The following is a 19,602-nucleotide window of genomic DNA, read 5'->3' on the forward strand; positions in this document are numbered from 1 at the left end:
TTGGGGAGAACCTAGACATAAGCCATATTTAAATTTTATTTAGAAAATGTTTCCTTAGAATCTTGGAGTTGGGGCATAATAAACTAGAATATCTGATAAAAGATCTGAATCCTTTCTCTTTGGATTAGGTTCCCCCAGAATTGAATCTAAGTTCCTTTAAGCCCAGAATTCCATTTGGGAAAATATCCTATCCCACCCTACTTCCACAGGTCAGGGATAACATCTAGACAATAATGTCATGGGTTGAGAAAACTTAGGATGATTGAGATTTGCATCCATGGAAGAAGTACCCACATCAAAGAAATCATGAATTCTTTAAAATATACAAGCATAATGTTTTTAGCAGGGTCCTTTAGGGAGGGCCATTTTAAAAATTGTTTAAAGAAAGGTAGTTTGGATTTTTTTTTTGTTGTTGTTTATTTTGTTTTGAGGGTTTTTTTTTTTTGAAGTTTTTGGTACCAAAATGCACCATAGAAATGGTTGCAACAGCAAGAACTGAAACCAAAAACAGAGTCTCCTAGGACCATTTGGAGGTGAAAGGGACCTTAGAAGTTCTCATCTAATTCATTCAATAGATAACTAACTTATTTTGCTTTTTTTTTTTTTTTTTTTGCCTCTGAGCTAGACTCAGTGTAATTCCAAGGGGTATTTCCACAAGGGGTGAAAAAGGGAGTTCAGATGGTAAGGGAAAGAAGCTACATCAAAACAATCCAAGATATGTGTTTGGTTTGTGTGGATGTGGGAGGAAGGAATCCTAGCTCAACAACTATGCAATATTCTCCAGAGGTTTGTGCACTTTTTTTGTTTATGCAACCAAAGCCACGAAACAGCAATATTTTTGAGAGACATTTATTATACAACAAAACCCTTGTTAGCCTGGACATTTCTCCAGCAAGTAACACCTTTTCCAGACTCACCAAATCTTCATGTTGTTGATAGACTGAGTGCCTGCTCTGGGCACTAGATTCCCCCAGATCCATACTCATTTCTCAAAAGAAATTTATAAGATTGCCAGTCATTTGCTAAAATTCTGATTTCCTGGCAAATTGCTAATGGTCACTTAATGCCTTTTAGAAAAGTTCAAGTCTCCCCAATATCAAAAATCTACTAGAGGCCCCTCTCCAAAGGGTACCCTAAATTAAACATTTGCTTTCATGGAACAAAAAAAGGACTAGAGAAGCCATTTAGTTTAAGTCCCTTGTTTTATGGATGAGGAAACTGAGATCAGAGGTTAAATGAGCTAACAATGGTCACATAGTTAGCAAATAACAGAGATGATTTTCCAGGTCATCACTCTATTCACTGTCCCATATTGCCTCTCTGAAAGCAACCAAGAAGATTAGCTACTAAGTCTTTAAAGGGTATTGATTTTCAATAATGGAAAACAGATCCATGTCAGTGAAATCATAGATCTTTGAAATGTTCAAGTAGAGAAGGATGAGAGGTAGTGATCTCTCTATCCTTCACACACACACACACACACACACACACACACACACACACACTTTTGGAGGAGGAGGAGGAAGGAGAGGGGGCACTGGGATCCCAAATGTTTTTAATTCTGTCAATTTCATTTTAAAATTTCATCAAAAGAGCGAATTGGGGCTGCTTTATCCAATAAGTCTTTGAAGCTGGGCCATTAAGAGTATAATACCATGTATGTATGGGTTTACATATCTATGTATATATACATTTATATACACAAAGAGAGATAGACAGACAGACAGAGACAGAGAAACAGACAGAGAGACAGAGGCAGAGGCAGGCAGAGAGAGAAACAGAGAGATAGAGACAGAGAAACAGACAGAGAGAGAGAAAAAGAGATGGAGGGAGGGAAAAGAGGAAGGAAGGGAAAGAGGGGGGGGGGAGGAGAGACAGAGACAGAGTCAGAGACAGACAGACCGAAAGACAGAGAGAAAGAGAGAGGGTGAGGGGAGAGAGACAGAGACAGAGAGAGTGAGACAGACAGACACATAGAGACAGAGACAGAGAGAGACCAAGAGACAGAATCAGAGACAGAGAGAAACAGAGAAACAGAGACACAGAGAGAGAGAGAGACAGAGAGGGACAGAGACAGAGAGAAACAGAGAGAGACAGTGAGAAACAGAGATAGAGATGGAGAGAAACAGAGACAGCGACAAAGAGAAAGAGAGAAACAGAGAGCGACAGAGACAGAGAGAGACAGAGAGAGAGAAAAAAAGAGAAAGAGAGAGAGAGAGGAAAGGAGGGAGGGAGGGAGGAAGGAGAGGGGGAGAGAGAGAGAGAGAGAGAGAGAGAGAGAGAGAGAGAGAGAGAGATCAGAAAGAGAGAAAGAGAGAGAAAGAGAAAAAGAGGGGGGGAAAGGAGGGAGGGAGGGAGGGAGAGGAGAGAGAGAGAGAGAGAGAGAGAGAGAGAGAGAGAGAGATCAGAAAGAGAGAAAGAGAGAGAAAGAGAAAAAGAGGGGGGGAAAGGAGGGAGGGAGGGAGGGAGAGGAAGAGAGAGAGAGAGAGAGAGAGAGAGAGAGAGAGAGAGAGAGAGAGAGAGAGAGAGATCAGAGAGACAGAGAGAGATTGAGAGTTTTTTTATATTTTAGAAGAAGCTATAAAGAATTGCCATTTAGGAAGGAAAATCATTTAGGCTTTGAGAGAAGATAGTGGTATTAATGTTAGATGTTGAGTTCAGCTGCAAGATGGAAAGATACACCTCTCAGGCATAATCAAGCCTCAAGTCATTAGACTAAGAGGTTTAGCTTGGTGAATTCAATCCCTCATCTACCTCAGTTATGACACAGTGACCAGAGTGCTAGATGTAGAGTTATGAAGATCTAAGTTGTAAACCCTTCCTAAAATACTAGTAAATTTTACTTAACCTCTCTCAGCTTCAATTAATTCATCCATAAAATAATAATAATAATAACAATAGCCCCTACTTTATAGGGTTTTTATGAGGATCAAACAAGATGATACTTGTAAAGCACTTTGCAAATTTAAAAGCTAAAAATAAAGGCTATTTTCATCATCATAGTTAACTTTATTATTTATAGGGAAACTCAGTTATCAAATTCAGCAGCTTTAAAGTTTTCCATTCTTGTCTATCATCTGGGATTTTAAAATATGAAAGGAATGATGGCTTTCCGAGACTTAGGGTAGTCCTGAAACTTCTTGAGATAGAACCTAGATGAAAGAAGAAATATAAATTAGTACTTTGGGCAAGTGATAGGCAAGAGATGAATGAAGGATGCTGATATTCTTCTCCCTCATGCAAAAGGAGAGTGAAAGACATAATTAAGCACTCTCTTTTATTCAGGAGTCATTCCATAATTAACTGTCACAAAATAAAATGCTATAGGAACACTGGATTTGGAATCAAAAGACCTGGATTTGAACCTGGGCTCTGCCATTTTCACTGACTATATGTCTCTGGAGAAATCATTTTGTGTCTCTAAATTTCAATCTTCTCATCTGTAAAATGAGAAGGTTGGATTGGATGAGGCTGCGCCTCAAGCACTATAATCACAGCATCTACTAGGATTATTTAGACCCTTATCTTCTGCTTTGTTGTACTACACTCTGACTCTTGACCATATGGCTACTTCTTATAAACCAAGCCAAAGCAAAGAGAGGAGTTGATATCTACAAAAAATTGTCAGCTTGTTCTAGGTCAGGTAGTCAATAGAGATAATCATGGCCAGAGATGGCAAAGATACTATCATAAAATTTATGAAAATTAAACTTGGCCATCTTTTCCTTATTCTTCCCTTCCTATTTCTCTCAGACAACAATGACTTTATGTTTTCTCCTTCTTACATCATTTAAAATCAACAAAAAACACATCTGAAACTTTTTCCACACTCTAACCAAATAACTAATAACTTACCTCCTCGGGATATCTGAATCTGAACAGGAATCAAAATACTAAATAAAACCCATAAAGCCTTAATAATGAGATCTTGGTTAGTGATCTGGAAGTGGGGACATGGTTGGGGAACTACTTCCATAAATTTCCTTTCAGAGATATATGATTTCATCTTTATGACTACCCCCTCTCTCAATTCAGATCACAGTCCCCTCTCTGTCTTAATACACATTATCATTAGTTGGCTATAGTTTAAAACAAAACGGCTTCTGATGCTAAAATTTCTGAAATTAATGAAATTGACTTCAAATAAAAGAAATATTATCATTGGCCCTATACTCGAAGAGTCTCCAGATTGGTGGAACCTGCCACAGTTTATTTTCATTTCCATAGTTTTCTTGAGAGCTCAATTACCTCTATTCCACAAGGGGACCTGAGAGGAAGATTGATGTACTATGTCTAGAAAATTAAGGAAAGTCTCACTATACTTGACAGTGGATTTTTCCTCTGTATTTTTAAGCACACCTACTTTTATAACTTTTACTCTATAATTTGATTCTTTAACCTCTGCTCCACTAACACTTGTTAATTTAAAAGTCAAAATAAGTAGGTTCAAATCTCAGTACTACACATTACCTGAACAAATCATTCAGCCCTTCAGAATTACAATTTTTCTCATCTAGAAAATGAAGTTATATTAAAAATCTAAGGTCCTTTCAGGTTTGATTATCTTATTACTCTATAAGATTCAGATAAGTTTCATTAGCCACAAGAACATTTTCTCCTACTAAAAGGTAAGCCTCTTACTAAGAGCAAGAATGGTCTTCCTTGCTTGTATCCCCAATGTTCAACATGGTTTTTGGAATAAATTAACTGCTTAGCAAATGCTTTTTCATTCATTGAAATCACCCTTAAGAGCGACAAAACACAACTACAGAATCTGGGAGCTAGAAAGGACTTCAAAGATCTTCCAACTTAACTCATATATGAAGAAATAACTTAGTCCAATCCATACCTAATCCTTCTACCTATTGCTGCTGATTCTACATATTAGGTCCAAATAAAACCATTCTATTCCTTTTTCCATGATATTCTTCAAAATCTTGAAGTCAAAGATTATGAACCACTAAATTTTTTCCTCACTGTAAACAAGTGTTTACACTTCCATTTTTTTTTTTTTTTTAGCCAGTCCTCAGATGGCATAAGCTCAAAACCCTTCACATCCTGGTTACCCTTCAGCTTCAGAAGAGCTTTCCTAAGTTGTGACACTTAGAACCAAACACATTAATTCATATGTGTTCCAGAGTCCAGTGACACACCTCTCCAACACACCTAGTAGCACTTTGAACAAACATTTGATCAAGGAAAGCTTGTATTCAAAACCATTTGGTTGAGGGTTATTTTGTTGTTATTAAGTTATGTCCAACTCTTCGTGACTCCATTTGGAGTTTTGTTTGGAAAAGAGTTTGGAATGGTTTACCATTTCTTTCTGCAGTTCATTTTACAGAAGAAGAAATGAAACAAACAAGATTAAGTGACTTCCTCAGTCTCACACAGCTACTAAGTGCCTGAGGCAACATAGGAACTTTTCCTGATTCTAGGGCTGGTGCTCTATCCCCTGAGCCATCCCATTGTCCATGTGGGTTTAACCTCACCTCAAAAAGATAGAGCTTTGTCATACTGATCCAAATCTTTGTTATCCATATATTCAAAGAAATAAGAAAAACCTAGAAAGCCCAAATTTCCTCTCTCTGTCCTAAATCAAACCAAATATTCATCTTCGAAAACTAAATAAGTACATTTCGGGGGAAGGGGGAGGGCGGGAAGTTGTATAAAAGAAAACCTTTTCTCCTGGGGTTTACCTGTGATGCGCATGAGCTCGTCTTCCAAGAAAACATAGTGAGAAAAAGGCAAAGGCCAAACCTGGTAATGACCAGGTTGCCATGGCATAGCCAATCCATTCCACAATTTCACCAAAGTAGTTGGCTCCAGATATGTAAGTGAACAGTCCTCCTACATTTAGAAGATGCAAACATTCAAGTCAGCAAAATAAGTTACCACTCTAATTAGTATCTTCCCTCCCCACCCCACACTGCTTCAAATAGACACTTATGTACTTAACATAGGTTTGAGCTGAATTGTGTATAGAAATCCATGCATCATTGTTTGGCTAGGACCCTTTTCTTTGAAGTCCACATCTCTTCACTGATTTCTACTCTATAAGGAGCACTTTTGAACCTAAAATCTAGCAGAACCCAAGCTTTTTTTTAATCCTCAGAGATCATATTTTTATCAAAAATAAATTCCACCTTTAATTGCTCTAAGACCTGGCTCTGGCTGAAGATAAGGAGTCTACTTCAAACCATCATCAGTCCCTTCCTAAAAGAAAGGGAATAACCATTTAGATAATACCTACTAAAGCCAGGTGCTTTACTAATATTTTCTCATTTGATCCTCAAAACAACTCTGGAAAATAGGTGCTGTTATTACTCCCATTTTACACTTTAGAAAACTGAGGCAAAGCATAAGTGACTTGCCTAGTTAGTAAGTATCTGAGGAGATTCAAACTTAGATCATCCTGACTCAGGCGCAGCATTCCATCCATCAGATCACCAAGCTACCTCTATTTCAGTCTGTCTAAAGGCAGAATAAGAATCATACTTGTACACACTTATTCAACAAAACTTATTATTTCTCTCCTTTCTCAGTCTGAGAAAAAGACAGTAGTCCAAAGCAGATGCTGAATTTGAAGTTAGTTAAACCTGCATTGAAAACTTCCTCTAACACCAAGCTGTAAGATGATGAACTAACCAATTAATCTTGCTGAGCCTGTCTAGGATGTAACAAACCTATGAAATCACAGATCCTTAATATATTGATGTTTTTGTTTTTGCCATCTACTCCTTCTGCCTCCAACAATTTTTATGATTTTTGTTAATCATGCATAAAAGCTGTGTGCTGGAAATTGGTCTAGACTTTATTCAAAATCATTCTATACCAAAGGATAACTTAACCTTTTCCCAATGAAGCGTGTGCATGCACACACATACACATAGACATGCACAGAGACACATAAACAGATATACACATAGACATGCATACAATGTTAGAAGTAAAGGATCCATATAATCAAAATAACTCAAAGTAAAAAAAATGCTAAAACAAAAAATATAAACAAAGTGGATGGTCATTCATTGGGAAAGAATTGGACAAATTGTGATAGTAATTTATGTATTTGAATATACTTGCACTATAAAAATAACAAATGTAAAGTATTCATTTTCTCAATTAAGTTAATATATATAAACTAGTTTGCAAGCCTCGAAGAGCTACATTAATGTTGGCTATTACTTATTATTCAGAAAAAATGGAAATACTTGCTTGAACCAAGAAAACAATAAACACAATGACTAATACAATATAAATGAAAACAACAATGAAAGGCATCAGAACTCTGTTCAATAGGAAAACCCATTTTAATTCCAGGTTCCTGAGAATGAAACATAATTCCCTCCTCTCCTCAGAGAAATGATGGACTACAGGTGTAGAACAAGGCCTTCACTGCCAGATAATATCAGTGTTGTGGTTTGGTTTGCTTGATACTTTGCTACAAGGAAGGGCTCTAAAGAGATAGGGCTATTATTGGGAAGTAGCAATAGTATTTTCAAAAGTGCATTAATAAATAGACTATATAAATAGATACATATATATGAAAACATGTATACATAAAAATGTATATGTATTCTAATCTGAAAATATAGATGATTCTAGATAACAGTTAAGATAGATATAACTGTGCGTATAAATGTAGGTTTAGATATGGATTTTTTCCAGGGAGTAATATATTCTTTGAGAGACACAGAAAATAAAGAAGCAGCATTAGCTTGCTACCCTTGAAAATTTTGTCTAATAGCTTGGCATTATGAGAACTTTCCTGCCTCTTTTGTGGAGTTTATTCTGTCCTGCTTTAATTTCCCTCTCTATCATTAATTTTCTGCAGGACTATGATGAAGATGTCTCTTTGATAACCTGACTTAAAAGTACAATAAAACTAAGCTGCAAAAGAGTTTTCACAATATTTAACAATGCATTAAATACTTTCCCCACTAACCAGAAAAGTACAGGATACAAGCATTATTACCCCCATTTCAAGGGAAACTGAGATATATGGGAAATTCAGGCTGATGAGATAACTTGACCATGGTTATAAAGCTGGACTTTGCCTGAAGCCAGTCCTGGACTCAGGTCTTCTGATCCTAAGACTGACCATTCTGTGACTCCAGTGCTGTCACTGGACCTCCTCTCCCATTCCTTTCTCTCCCATGAAGACTCAAAACCTTCAAAGAAGTCCATTACAAAATAGCAGCTCAGCTAGTCATATAGTTATTAAAATACAAGACATTCAAGTTATGAAAATAAATTTCAATATGAAAAGTCAAAACATCATTCATATTATTTTGACATTTATAGTGCCCTGCTGGAAGAAAATTTGATCTATAAAAGCTTAATGTACAGTAATTATGCTTCTATTGATTTTGAATGTTTGGTTTTCTCTTGGAAGAAGACTGACTATATTCCTGTTATCAAAGTATAATGTGGAAATATGCTTGAATTCCAGCTGAGACTAAAAATCAACTAAAAATTTGAATTCAATCAGAGTAGTCTACACACAAGTTTTCTGCTGGGTCCCAGATTGGAAAGTTGTACCCCAAATAGACTTTTCTTTCTGGAATGATGATAAAGGACACTTTTGTTCAAATGTTCCTCTAATGATAAATATAACCTTTTGGAATCTATCCATTTATAGATTTTTCTGGTTTTTTTCCTTGTCTTTAACTCTCTCTCAAATTTCATATTCAATTAATGAAGAGGTCCTATAGTTTCCATCTCTGCAAATCCAGTTTTAGACCCATACTAATTATATGATCCTAGGAAGTCTAGGATCTACAAAATTAAGATAATAGTAGCAACTACCTCATGGGATTGTTGTAAGGATTAAAAGGTTGTTATCTTCAACATAGTCTGACAAACATGTAGTATTTTATATCCATAGCCCCCTGTCTCTAGATAAAGAGAGGGAAGTACAATGTGTCATCTTTATTTGAGAACAGGTTTGAGATGATACCTTTTGGCTTCATTTTGTTATTTTCATTTACATTTTTGTGGTCCTTTGTTGGAATCCTTACAAACTGCTAACTAATTAAAGTTGATCTAATCTTACAAGAAGATGTTTTGGGCAGAACCTGAAACAAGGTACTAAGTAGAACTAATTAGTACAATGCTTGTGTTTACACCTTTACTCATTGGAGTTCACAAGTATGCCAGCTTCACAAATAGAATGTTGGTCTTTTGATTCCCATTCCAGTGGAACACAGGTTGTTGCAATGGATGACATTCAGGTTTGTACCTGAGGTAATTTAGTAATTTTTCAATTTTGAAGACCATTATGTTTGACCTTAAACAATGTTATTGTTCTAATACAACTTCCCATGTTTCCCCTAGTTCTGCAAGCCACAAAGCAACATATAGGTGATTCAGTAAATAGAGCATTAGACTTAGCGTCAGAATTAAAATTGGAGCTCTATTTATGCTCCTTCAAGAGAGGGATTGTGGGTTTTCTCCATAGTGCTCTCTGGCCCAAAGAGCTTTAAGGGAAGTGTGAATTCACAAAGGTACAAAGTTTACTTTGTGAAGCTGGCATACTTGTGAACTCCAATGAGTAAAGGTGTAAACACAAGCATTGTACTAATTAGTTCTACTTAGTGCCTTGTTTCAGGTTCTGCCCAAAACATCTTCTTGTAAGATTAGATCAACTCTAATTAGTTAGCAGTTTGTAAGGATTCCAACATTCCTTGGGTATATTGGTTTTTTTTTCCCTAATTCTGCCTATTTTATTCTGCATCAATTCATTTATATAATCATAATAAGAGCTAATATCCATATAGTGCTAATTCTTTGTCAGGCTCTATGTTAAGCATTTTACAATGATAACAACCTTTGATTCTCACAACAACTTTGCTATTTTTCTATTATCTTTGTGACTCTAGGGCTAGCATTCTATTCCCTGTGCAGCCCAGATGTCCATGTTGCCCATGTAATTCTTCCTATATTGCTCTGACTTTTTCATAGTCTTCATTTTTTATAGCTCAATCATAATCTATTACATTCATGTACCATGTTGTATTTAGCTATTCCTCAGATCCTAGGCATTTATTTTGTTTCCTGCGAGTGTAGTTTTTTTTTTTTTTTTTTTACTTTTCCTACTAAAAAACTATTGCTATAGATATTTTGATGTATATGAAACTTTCTTCCCTATCTTTGACTTTGTGTGTGTGCATACATAATATATATGTATGTGTATGTGTATATGAATACATACTCACACACACACACACACACACACACACACAAAGCCTAACAGTAGGTTTTCTGGGTCAAAGGATAAGGATATTTTAGTCATTTTTTTTAGCACAATTCCAAATTGCCTTCTTGAATCATTAAACGGATTTTCAACTCCACCAATATCATATCAGAGCATCTGCCTTTCTACAACTATTTCAAAATAACTTATCAACTTTTGTCATTTTTGTCAATGCTCTGGAAGTGAGGTAAAATCTCAGATTTATTTTGATTTGAATCTTTCATTACTACTGATTTGGAACAATCTTTCATATATCCATTAACAGTCTGCTATTTTTCTTTTGAGAAACATTTGTTTAAATCCTTTGACCATCTATAAATTGGGGAATGACTAGATTTTGAATGTTTCTGATTGTCCCTGGGTATCAAGGATTTTAGACCCTTATCACAGATACTTTAAAGTAAGATATTTTTTCCCAGAAAAAAAATGTCCATTGATTTTGTATGTGAGGAAAAAAGACTTTTCAATTTCATGTGATATAAATTAACTAATTTATCTTTGATAATCATCTGTACCCCTCATTTGGTTAAGAATTCTCTCCCTGACTTACATGAACTGATGCTGAGTGAAATGAGCAGGACCAGGAGATCATTATGTACTTCATCAACAATACTATATGATGATCAATTCTGATAGACGTGGCTCTCTTCAACAATGAGATGAACCAAATCAGTTCCAATAGAGCAGTAATGAACTGAACCAGCTACACTCAGCGAAAGAACTCTGGGAGGTGACTATGAACCACTACAGAGAACTCTCGATCTTTCTATTTTTGTCCACCTGCATTTTCTATTTCCTTCACAGGCTAATTGTATACTATTTCAAAGTCTGATTCTTTTTGTACAGCAAAATAACTGTTAGGACATGTATATGCATATTGTATTTAACTTATACTTTAACATATTTAACATGTATTGATCAACTTGACATCTGGGGGAGTGGGTGGGAGGAAGGAGGGGAAAAGTTGTAACAAAAAAAAAATTGCAAAAGGTTTTGCAATTGTCGATGCTGAAAAATTACCCATGCATATATCTTGTAAATAAAAAGCTATATAAAAAATAAAGAAATGGAGGAAGAATGTGGATAGGGGATATGGATCCTAAGAATTCTTGTTGTAGTGGAAGATGCATTAATCTGAAACCTTTCGTTTTGCCATCTTTGCCAGGTTTCTCTATTTATTTATATAAAAATTGTCTTATAATTATATTTTTATTTAAAAAAAAGAATTCTCTCCCTACTCATCACTGTGAACTTTAATTTTGTTTTCTTCTTAATCTTATTTTTTCCAAATGTGTTTAATATTCAAATTTAATCAATTTAAGTTTATTGTAATATAGGTATAATATGCTAGTTTAAAATAAATTCTAACAAACCACTTTCCAGTTTTCCCAGAAATTCTTAACAAATAGAGAGATCTTCTGCAAGTAATTTATGTTCTTGAGTTTATCAAACACTGAGTTTCTAGTTTGAATATTTCTGATTCTTTCTTAATAATTGTTCTTCTTTTCCATGTTTTAAGTGATATCAAAAAGTTTTGGTGATTTTTAAATATAATTTGAAGTCTTTTTATCCTCTTTATTAAAGTACTTTCCTTGAAATTCTATAACTTTTCAGGAATGAGAATTTCCAATGCCATTCCTTGCTAAAGTATTTTTTATAGTTTTTCTATACTAACTAATTAATTAACTAATTCAACAAATGTTTACTAAGCATCTATTATGTACTAGTCACCATGCTAGGCATTGAATTAGAATTATAAGGGAAGACAAAGATGACTAAGATAGTCTTGGCCTTCAAGGGTTCAAAAGTCTCATAGGAGATATGGATGTAAATAAATATAAAATAAGTTAGAACATGATAAGGAAATAGTAATAGACTTTCAGATACAGAAGAATGTTTTGGATTTGATGAAATAAGGGAGTGATGAGTAGGAGCAGAGCAAAACTAGAATTAAGAGGATATTGTGTAACTAAGATTCTCTCCTCCTACAATCTAGTTTTAATGTACTAAGGGGTCTTTGGGTATAATCACAAAAACTAATATGAGAGACAGTAACGTTTAATAGAGAGAACTAGAAGGATCAGGGCCTACCTTTGTTACATGTTGGTCATTTAACCCTGAAAAAATCCTCTTAATGACCTAGGCAAATAATTAAAATTTTAAGAAATAGAAAAGATGCCAACTTGCATAGGTAGAAGGGATTTCCTCACTTAAGTACTACCTTTACCAATGAAATCCTAAATCTCATCCCTCTTCTTATATATGTATATATTGTCTTCCCCCAATATAACATAAACTCCTTAGAGTAAGGATTGTTTCATTTTTTTGTCTTTATATTCCCAGCACCTAATACATTGTGTTACTAAATTCATGTTAATTGGTTCATTATTCCAAAGCACTTTACATACAATATCTCATTCAACTCTTACAACATCCTAATAAGAAGTTGATGTTATTTTCTTTATTTTACACATAAGGAACTGAGGCCTGGTGACTTCATTTTTCAATTGATTTAACTCTTTCTGATCCTATTTGGGATTTTCTTGGCAAAGATACTTAAGTGGTTTGCTATTTCCTTGTCTTGTTCATTTTACAGATGAGGAACTAAGACAAATAGGGGTAAGTGATGTGTCTGGGATCATACAACTAGTAAGTGTGTGAGGCTACATTTTTTTTAAAGTTTTATTTGTCATTTTTATTTTTTTATTTCCTATTTATCTATTTCTATTCTAATTTTAATATCGTCTTTTGTACTTATTTTGGGTTTGTTCATTTATTTTTCTAGTTTTTTCATAATGCATGTTCAGTTAATCTCTTTTTCTAAGCTAAAATAATAGTATTTTTCCTCACATACACGAGAAAATTTTTAGCATTCATTTTTACAAGAGTTTAAATTCCAAATTTCTTTCTCTTTCTTTTCCTCTTCTGAAGATATGCAGTTTGATCTAGGTTATACATGTGCTATCATGTAAAATATATTTTCTTATTAATCTCAGTTGTGAGAGAAGAAAAAGATCCCAGGAAAGAAAAACCACAAGAAAGAGTAAAGTTAGTTAAAAAAATGTACTTTAGTCTGTAATTAGAGTCCATCAATTCTCTCTCTCTCTCTCTCTCTCTCTCTCTCTCTCTCTCTCTCTCTTTCTCTCTCTCTCTCTCTCTCTCTCTCTCTCTCTCTCTCTCTCTCTCTCTTTCTCTGTAGAAGCAATTGGGGCCAAGTGACTTGCCCAGGGTCACACAGCTAGGAAATGTTAAGTGTCTGAGGTCACATTTGAATTCAGATCCTCTTGACTTCAGGGGTGGTGCTCTATCCAACTATAGTTGCCAGATCCATCAATTCTTTAACTAGTTATGACTACATCATTTTCCTTTCTCACTTCTTTGTCCTTGTCTTGGATCTTTGTGTTGCTGAGAAGAGTTGGGTCAATCATAGTTGATCATTATATAATGTTGCTAATATTATATACAATGTTTTCCTGGTTCTACTCATTTCTTCTTATTTCAGTTCATCCAAATCTTTCCAGGTTTTCCAACATATGCCTGTGCATCATTTTTAATTGCACAATAGTATTCCATTACATTCATATACCATAGCTTATTCAACCATTCCCCAAATAATGGGCATCCCCTCAATTTTCAATATTTTGCCACCCTGAAAAAAAAAAACTGCTGCAATATTTTTGCACTGATAGGTCCTTTTCCTTTTTTTATGATCTCTTTGAGATACAGACCTTCCAATGGTATTGATAAGTCAAAGGATTTGCAAGTTTTGCCTCTGGGCATAGTTCATAACTCTACCAACAATGTATCAGTATCCCAATTTTCTCATATCCTCTCCAACATTTATCACTTTTCTTTTTTGTCACGTGGGCCTATCTATAGGTGTAAGGTAGTATCTCAGAGTTGTTTTAATATGCATTTCTCTAATCAAAAATGATTTAGATCACTTTTTCATATGCCTATAAACAGTATTCATCTTCATTTGAAAACTGCTTGTTCATATCCTTTGACCACTTATCAGTTGAGGAATGACATATTCTTAAAAAGTTGATTCAATTCTCTCTATATTTTAGAAATGAGGTCTTTATCAGAGACACTTGGTATAAAGATTTTTTCCCCAGTTTTCTGCTTTCCTTCTAATAGTGGTTGCATTAGTTTTGTATACTTATATAGTTATAGATCCAATCTTTCTTGTGCATCAAGATAATTGTATAAATATGTATACATATATTGGATTTGACATATATTTTAACATGTTTAACAAGTATTGGACTAGTTGCCATCTAGGGGAGGGGATGCGGAGGAGGGGAAAATTTGGAACAGAAGGTTTTGCAAGGGTCAATTTTGAAAGAAATTACCCATGTGTAAGCTTTTTTAATAAAAAGCTAAAATAATTTTTAAAAAGAAAGAAAAATTGGATCTAGAAAGAAAAAACCTGAGAAGGAAAACAAACTGCAAATAAACATCAACAGAAAGCATGAAAATGCTATGTTGTGGTCCACACTCAGTTCCCACAGGCCTCTCTCTGGGTGTAGATGGTTTTCTTCATCCCTGAACAATTGGAACTGGATTGAATCAGCTCATTGTTGAAGAGAGACATGTCCATCAGAATTGATCATAGTCTTGTTGCTGTGTATAATGATCTCCTGGTTCTGTTCATTTCACTTAGCATCAGTTCATGTAAGTCTCTCCAAGCCTCTCTGAAATCATCCTGTTGATCATTTCTAACAGAACAATAATATTCCATAATATTCATAGATATGAATCTATTGATTCATATGCCATAATTTATTCAGCCATTCTCCAATTGATGGACATCAATTCGGTTTTTAGTTTCTTGTCACTACAAAAAGGGCTGCAATAAACATTTTTGCACATGTGGATCCCTTTCCCTCCTTTAAGGTCTTTTTGGGATATAAGGCCAGTAGAAATACTGGATCAAAGGGTATGCACAGTTTGATAACTTTCTGAACATAGTTCTAAATTGCTCTGTTTACATTTCCACCAACAATGTGTTAGTGTCCTAGTTTTCCCACATCCCTTCAACATTCATCATTATCTTTTCCTGTCATCTTAGCCAATCTGAGAGGCGTGTAGTGGTATCTCAGAGTTGTTTTAATTGCATTTCTCTGATCAATAGTGATTTAGAGCACCTTTTCATGTGATTAGAAATAGTTTCAATTTCTTCATCTGAAAATTGTCTGCTCATATCCTTTGACCATTTATTAATTGGAGAATAATGAAGAATTGGAGAATAATGATCTCTCTAGTTTTTGGCCACAAATTCCTTCCTCCTCCACAAATCTGAAAGGTAAACCATCTTATTATGTTCTTTTAATTTGTTTATAATATCATTCTTTATATCTAGATCATAAACTCATTTCGATCTTATCTTGGTATAGGGTATTAGGGGTGGATCAGTTCTAGTTTCTGCCATACAAGTTTCCAATTTTCCCAGCAGTTTTTGTCAGATAGTGAATTCTTATCCCCAAAACTGGGGTCTTTGGGTTTGTCAAATACTAGATTACTATAGTCATTGACTATTTTGTCCTGTAAAACTAATCTCTTCCACTGATCAACTACTCTGTTTCTTAGCCATTTCTTAACCAAATGGTTTTCATAACTGCTGCTTTATAATATAGTTTTAGATCTGGGACAGCTAGGCCACTTTCATTTGCTTTTTTTTTTTTCCATTAATTCCCTTGAAATTCTTGATCTTTTCTTCTTATTATTTTTTTTTAGGTTAGTAAAATCGTTTCTTGAGAGTTTGATTGGTATAGCATTAAATAAATAGATTAGTTTAGGTAGTATTGTCATCTTTATTGGCAAATTAGAATTAAATGGAATTTCTCTTTCTATCTCTTGCTACTTGGCTTTGTTGGTCATCTAAAGAAATGCGTATGATTTATGTGGGTTTATCTTATATCCTGCAACTTTGCCAAAGTTGCTAATAATTTCAAGTACTTTTTTAGTTGATATTCTATGATTCTCTAAATATATGGTCCTATCATCTGAAAATAGTGATAATTTTATTTTCTCTTTATTATTCTACTTCCTTTGATTTCTTTTTTCTTCTATTGCAAAGCTAATATTTCTAGTACTATCATGAATAATAGTGGTGATAATGAGCATTCTTGTTTCACCCCTGATCTTATTGAGAAGGTTTCTAGTTTATCCCCATTATAGAAACTGCTTGCTATGGTTTAGATAGATATGCTTTAATTTTGAGAAATGCTCTCTTTATTCTTATATTCTCTAGTGTTTTTTAATAGGAATGAATACTATATTTTGCCAAATGTTTTTTCAGTATCTATTGAGATAGTTATATAATTTCTGTTGGTTTTCTTATTGCTATGGTCAATTATGTTGATGTTTTTCTAATATTGAACCAAACCTACATTTTTGTTATAAATCCCACCTGATCACAGTGTATAATCCTTGTGATATATTGCTATAATTACCTTGCATTAACAAAGTAATTTTGTTCAAAATTTTTGCATCAATATTCATTAATGAAATTGACTTATAATTTGTTTATGTTTTAGATCTTTCTGGTTTAGATATCAATATCATATTTGTTTCATAAAAGTAGTTTGGTAGGGCTACTTCTTTCCCAATTTTTTTCAAATAGCTTATATAGTACAGAAATTAATTTTTTAAAAAATATTTGGTAGAATTAACTCATGAACCCATATGGCCCTGGGAATTTTTTCCTAAAGAATTAATAGTTTCTTCAATTTCTTTTTCCAAGATGGAATTATTGAAGCTTTCTATTTCCTGTTCAGTTAATCTAGGCAATTTATATCTTTGTCCCTAGTTGATTTCACTCAGACTGTTAGATTTATTAGCATATAATTGGACAAAATGTTTCATTTCTTTCTTGTTTATTTTTTTGTTGGATTTATTGAATTCTAAGAGAAGAAAGCTCAGGTCTTCTCCTCCCGCCCCAGTATTGTTTTTCTATTTCTTCCTATAATTGATTTCAATTCTCCTGTAAGATTTAGGTGCTATGTTACTTGGTCCCTATCTATTTAGTACTAATATTGCTTTATTTTCTATGGTAACTTTTAGCAAGATGTAGTTTCCTTCCTTATCTTATTTAATTAGGTTTAGCTTTGCTTTTGCTTTGTCTGAGTTAAAGATTGTTATCCTTCCTTTTTTTTTTTTTACTTCAGTTGCAGCATAATAAATATTGCTTCAGCCCTTTACCTTTACTTTGTATATGTCCCTTTGCATCAAGTGTGTTTATTGCAAACTACATATAAGATTCTGTTTTTTGATCCACTCTACTATCCACTTCTGTTTTATGAGAGAATTCATCCCATTCACATTCACAATTATGCTTCCTACCTGTGTATTTCCCTCCATTTTATTTTTACTCCTATCTGTGATGACCGTGTATTTAAAATCAGCCAGAGTCAGGAATTCAGGTTAGGGGAAAATCATCGATCTTTATTCTTAGTAGAAGTGAAAAAGGATCAAAGGTGAAAGGGAATCGGAGGTGAAAGGGGATTAGCAATGTGAGTAGCTGTGACAAGACGCCAGTCAGCAATCTCTTTTTCTGCTTCCCTTTCCCCTCCCCTGCCTCCACCCACCAAAATCACCATTTCCTATATAACACATCAGGACTTGCCCAAAGAGTGGACAGGGCCATTCTTTCTCCAAGCATATATATTAATAGAGTATGGTCCAATTACTATTTAGCTTCACATCCTTGGGACCTCAGTGCATCAACTCGAGCCTCAGCCCATTACACCTATCTGTTCTCTTTCCTTCCTTCCTTCTTCTCTTTTTCTTTTTCCTTTCCTCCTTCTCTCCTTTCTTCCTCTCTCCCTCTTTTCCTCCCTCCCTCCTTCCTTCCTTCCTTCCTTCCTCTGTCCACATAGGGTATCATACCTTTACCTACAGATTTTCTTAAAAACATTTTTTCCCTCTTTCGTACCTTTTAAACCTTCCCAAGATATCTTGATATGTACTGGTTAGAGTTCTTTCTTAAGGACCAGGCCTTAAACCAAAACCAATCTAATTCTAAATGGTCACCTATAGGTCATAGTCCAAGCCCCATTTGGTCAAAGTCTGGGTCCTGATTGACTCATTTTGAATTAAATAGCAGTCATTATTTCTGATTTGGTCAGAAACCCTGAAGTCTTCCCCTCCCAGATTAAGACACTTAATAGATTCTTGTTGAACAACTGACTTGCTGATAATAAACCAATTAATTAATTAATGTGTGACTCTCAAAAAACCACAAGAATAAGGACAAGAAAAAAATGATCATTTTTACCTTGTGGAATCTTATAGGAGGTTTCTCCAGGCTTTCTGAGGTGGCGTAGTAAATAATCACTGTGAATATTGATCGTCATTCCCAAGAAAAATAAAAAGATACCTAAACAAAAATAATAAGTAGTAGATAGGTGAAATTTAAGCTGTCCTGATCATCACACTTGTGTATGTTAAATAATTGCAAAAAAATATTTAAAAACCCATTGGTCTCTATGGCCAGAATCCAACCCAGAAGTCAGGGCTACTATCACAGGTTCTGTATTTTGGGATGTTTTGCATTGCTGTATCAACCAGATGAAAAGAGTGATTCAAGAAAACAGCAGTTAGCTAATCTGTACCTTTAAAAAACCGGGGTCTCATTTATTTATGATCATTTACAGCAAGTTTAATTAGCCCCACTCAATACATGAAGAAACTAACAGATAATCTTAAGTGACTTTTCCAAGTTTAGAAAGCAATTAAAAAATCTAAGGTTGGATTTAAATCCAGATTTTTCTGAGTAGAAGACCTGCACTTTTAAATTTTGTTTTTGCTCTCAGATGTTTTTCACTTCCAGATATTAAATATGAAATTTATGCATGTCTAAAAATACTTACCATGTATGGCATTTTTTCAGAACAAAAGAGAATTCAATCTCTTCTATTTTGTTCCAATATTTTCTCTGATTCCCCTTTCATCTCTGGAGAATTGTATCAAAAAGAAATATGGTATTATGGATAGAGAATCAGTTTTGGAGCCAGGAAGAACTGAATTCAGATTCTGCTTCTCACACCTACTGGTTGTATGACTCTCAACAACTCACTTAACTTTTTAGCCTTCTATGTGGCTTTCTAAGATTATAAACTGCAAAGAAAATGGTAATTTCCTTTGATGAAGTTTCTGCATTGAGAGTTCCTAATAAAAATGAAATCATGCTTATAAATCAAAAAACAAAATAAATCTTTATCACAAATATCTCCTATGGGAGTATCAGCTATACCAATATAAAGTTAAAAATATTTTGGAAGGCAGGTTAGTTTGGGAAATGCCAAAGTAGGGATGAGTCTCCTTGAGCTGACTGCAAACCA

The 19,602-nt window shown here is 34.4% G+C and overlaps 1 protein-coding gene across 1 annotated transcript in view; it reads right to left on the bottom strand.

Moving 5' to 3' along the window:
- Positions 1 to 2,988: 2,988 nt before the first annotated feature.
- SRD5A2 (steroid 5 alpha-reductase 2) overlaps positions 2,989 to 19,602 on the bottom strand; it is an 85,424-nt gene continuing 68,810 nt past the window's right edge. Inside the window, exons 3-5 of the mRNA XM_051976117.1 lie at positions 18,537 to 18,638; positions 5,697 to 5,847; positions 2,989 to 3,152 (exon numbers count right to left, since the gene is read on the bottom strand). Of these exons, the coding sequence (XP_051832077.1) occupies positions 3,086 to 3,152; positions 5,697 to 5,847; positions 18,537 to 18,638 (320 nt within the window). The 3' untranslated portion in view covers positions 2,989 to 3,085. The remainder of the gene's footprint in view (positions 3,153 to 5,696; positions 5,848 to 18,536; positions 18,639 to 19,602) is intronic.

Source organism: Antechinus flavipes, chromosome 2 (genome assembly GCF_016432865.1).
Source record: "Antechinus flavipes isolate AdamAnt ecotype Samford, QLD, Australia chromosome 2, AdamAnt_v2, whole genome shotgun sequence".
NCBI classification, from domain to species: domain Eukaryota; kingdom Metazoa; phylum Chordata; class Mammalia; order Dasyuromorphia; family Dasyuridae; genus Antechinus; species Antechinus flavipes.